Source organism: Guillardia theta, assembly GCF_000315625.1.
Source record: "Guillardia theta CCMP2712 unplaced genomic scaffold GUITHscaffold_48, whole genome shotgun sequence".
NCBI classification, from domain to species: domain Eukaryota; class Cryptophyceae; order Pyrenomonadales; family Geminigeraceae; genus Guillardia; species Guillardia theta.
The window spans coordinates 545,052-547,697 of record NW_005434626.1 but is presented as its reverse complement, the minus strand read 5'-3'; the positions used below and the strand labels follow the sequence as shown (position 1 = coordinate 547,697).

Below are 2,646 nucleotides of genomic sequence, written 5' to 3'. Positions count from 1 at the left end.
CCTCCTCCGTCCTCCTCCTGCCCTGCCCCTGCCCCTGCCCCTGCCCCTGCCCCTGCCCCTGCTCCTGCTCCTGCCCCTGCTCCTGATCCGGGCCTGAAGAATTTTCTCACTTGAGAACTGAGGGGAATGCATGGGGGTGGGGTGAAAAATTTCACGGGGTAGTAGGAGGATTGTGCATCAGATTGATTGAAAAGGTGGGGTGAAAGAATATTTAATAGGGGGGTGATATTAGAGAATGTCATTTGACTGGGGTGGGTAGTAACAAGTAGACGGGTTTTGAAAGAAGTGGGTGGTGGTTAGGGCGTTGAGCCGTTGAACGGTTGAAAGGGGAAATTGGGGTTAGGGTGGAATCAAGAAAGGGGGTAGGGTTACCGGTAAGTACAGGGTAGGGGTCAAGTCACTTTCTGGAAATTGATGAAGGTATGTCTTATTATAGTAAGACATCAATAGAAAAGGACAAAGCTAACATGTAGCTCTTGAAAGGTTGGGATGAAGGGGTAGGTACAGAGAGGTATGATAGAAGGTGCGGTAGTTGGAAGTGGTGGGGGTGGTCGGGATTGAAGAATGGCAATGCACGACAGCAGAGGGACAGCGAGTGGGGGGTGAAGAGGAGAAGGAGAAGGAGGAGGAGGAGGAGGATAGTGAAGTCCATGATGACATGATGAGGAGAACATTTCATTAACATGCTTGTCACATCGCAAATGTACAAAGAATGAAACAACATTGTATGAAGGGAAGGATGAGAGTTTGAACAAACAGAGAGTTGGTTGGAACCACAGGAAAAGATCCACTGAAGATTTAGAGAGAATGCTGCAATTTCCAGGAACAGGAAATCAATAACGTGAAGTCAAGACATCAGAGAAAGTTCGACCACAGACAGGGAGGGGGGAGGAAAGCGAGTTAGGCGGGTGGGAAGGAGAACGAGGCTGGATGAGTAGGATCATACGAGCATACTGAAACTGATGCAACCATGTTGTTGAAAATGAACTAATGCTGCATTGCGACAGAATGGATTCAGATACTCTTGCTACAACTTCCGAGTTGCTTGCAGCGGCTTCAGGATTCTGCTTGACTGTAGAGCAAAGGGCCTTGCTACCATCAGCGCTAAAGATCCTGAAGAGTGAACATGCTTTCGCAAAGTGATCACACTCCTCTCCTCCTGCTTGACTGGGTCATGACGGAGTTTGTTCAGGGTGTATTATTGGGGAAAGATACAAGGGCTATCCAGCGATTACCTGATTGCTATGGGGTTGGGGTCGAAGGAGATTAGCTACAAGGACGAATCATTGAAGACCTGCGGAGAGATCACTGTCGCTGAGTTTTTCGACACCTTGAAACTCTTCAAGAAGAAATTCTTCCGACTGGGGTGAGTTGAGATGATGTTGATCTCTGCTTGCTGAGATTCCAACCATGACAGGCCGGACGGGGTGAGTTGGACTGTCTTGCCGGATGTAGATGAAGAAGTGAAGAAGAAGTGAGGAGACGAAGAGTGCGCTGGAGACAGTGACTGTGTGAGTGGTGCAGGTACAGCGAGTGGAGCAGCTCGCTGAAGAAGAAAGGGACTGTGTTCACGCCGCTCAAGGGAGACGCAAGCCATAAGTACGAGTATACTGTCGGGGAGGAGACGAAGGAGCTTTCAGAGGACGAGAGGGTAGCCTTCATGGTGCAGGAGATCGACGAGGAATGCAGGTACATGCGCTTGTGGGTAGTTGCCATGGAGGAGGAAGGGAGGGAGGAGGAGGGGAGAGGATGGGGAGGAAGGGGAGGGGGAGGGGGAGGAGGAGCTTCAGGGAACTTATCCCCATCCTGCAGTGTTGTCCCCGTGGGATCGTTCGTGCTCAATTCGTCGCAGCGCGTCATTGTGAACCCTTACTACAAGGGCCTTGACCTTTCAGCCGCCGTCCGGCTAGATTCCTACATGCATCTCAGAAAGTGAGCCTGTTGTCTCGAATCCATTGCACTCTTTGTTCTCCTCCCTCTCCTCCTCCTCCTCCTCCTCCTCATCATCATCATCATCATCATCATCATTATCAACTTCACCATCATCATTATCACCATCACCATCATCGTCGTCATCATCTTTGTTACCACCACCATCGGCAAAATCATCATCTTTTTGTTTCTGCACTCCTCACGATGCTTTGCAGACCGAGAACTACTCCTGCCCTCCCCGTCGCTGAACGATCAGCATTGAAGAAATCGACGCAGTTCCTCGACTTTGTGAGTTTCTACTCCCCCATCGCCGCCCCATCGCTTTTTCGTCTTCTTGTCCTTCTTACCCTCCCTCCTCATTCCACGCCTTCTTCCTCTCTCCATCCAACTTCTCCCTCCTCCCCTCTCCTCTGGTTCTCGCTGACTTGTTGGATCAGATTGCAAACGATCAGCCCAAGGGATGCTGGTCGCTCAAGCATGACCCTTCCTCCTCCCTCGTCGTCCTCCGCAGCCTCTCCTTCCCGGGCTTCGTCCATTTCAACGCCGTCGACTCGCCCGTCCATGGAGCGATCTACAACGGGACAGGCGCGAGGAATTTCGATTTGCCTTTCATGCTTTGAGAGAGGACAAGGAGGAGGAGGAGGAGGAGGAGGAGGAGGAGGAGGAGGGACACTGGGTTGTAAGGAATAATATAACATTCATGAAGATAGCACT

The 2,646-nt window shown here is 50.9% G+C and overlaps 1 protein-coding gene across 1 annotated transcript; it reads left to right on the top strand.

Annotated features, from left to right (window-relative positions):
• Positions 1 to 1,005: 1,005 nt before the first annotated feature.
• On the top strand, positions 1,006 to 2,646 carry GUITHDRAFT_163962 (hypothetical protein; the record flags this gene model as incomplete). The annotated part of the gene is made up of 7 exons (XM_005830142.1): positions 1,006 to 1,139; positions 1,193 to 1,366; positions 1,418 to 1,474; positions 1,525 to 1,689; positions 1,813 to 1,932; positions 2,148 to 2,220; positions 2,370 to 2,646. 7 exons carry the CDS (start codon positions 1,009 to 1,011, stop codon positions 2,550 to 2,552), a joined length of 903 nt encoding a protein of 300 aa, XP_005830199.1. The 3' UTR covers positions 2,553 to 2,646.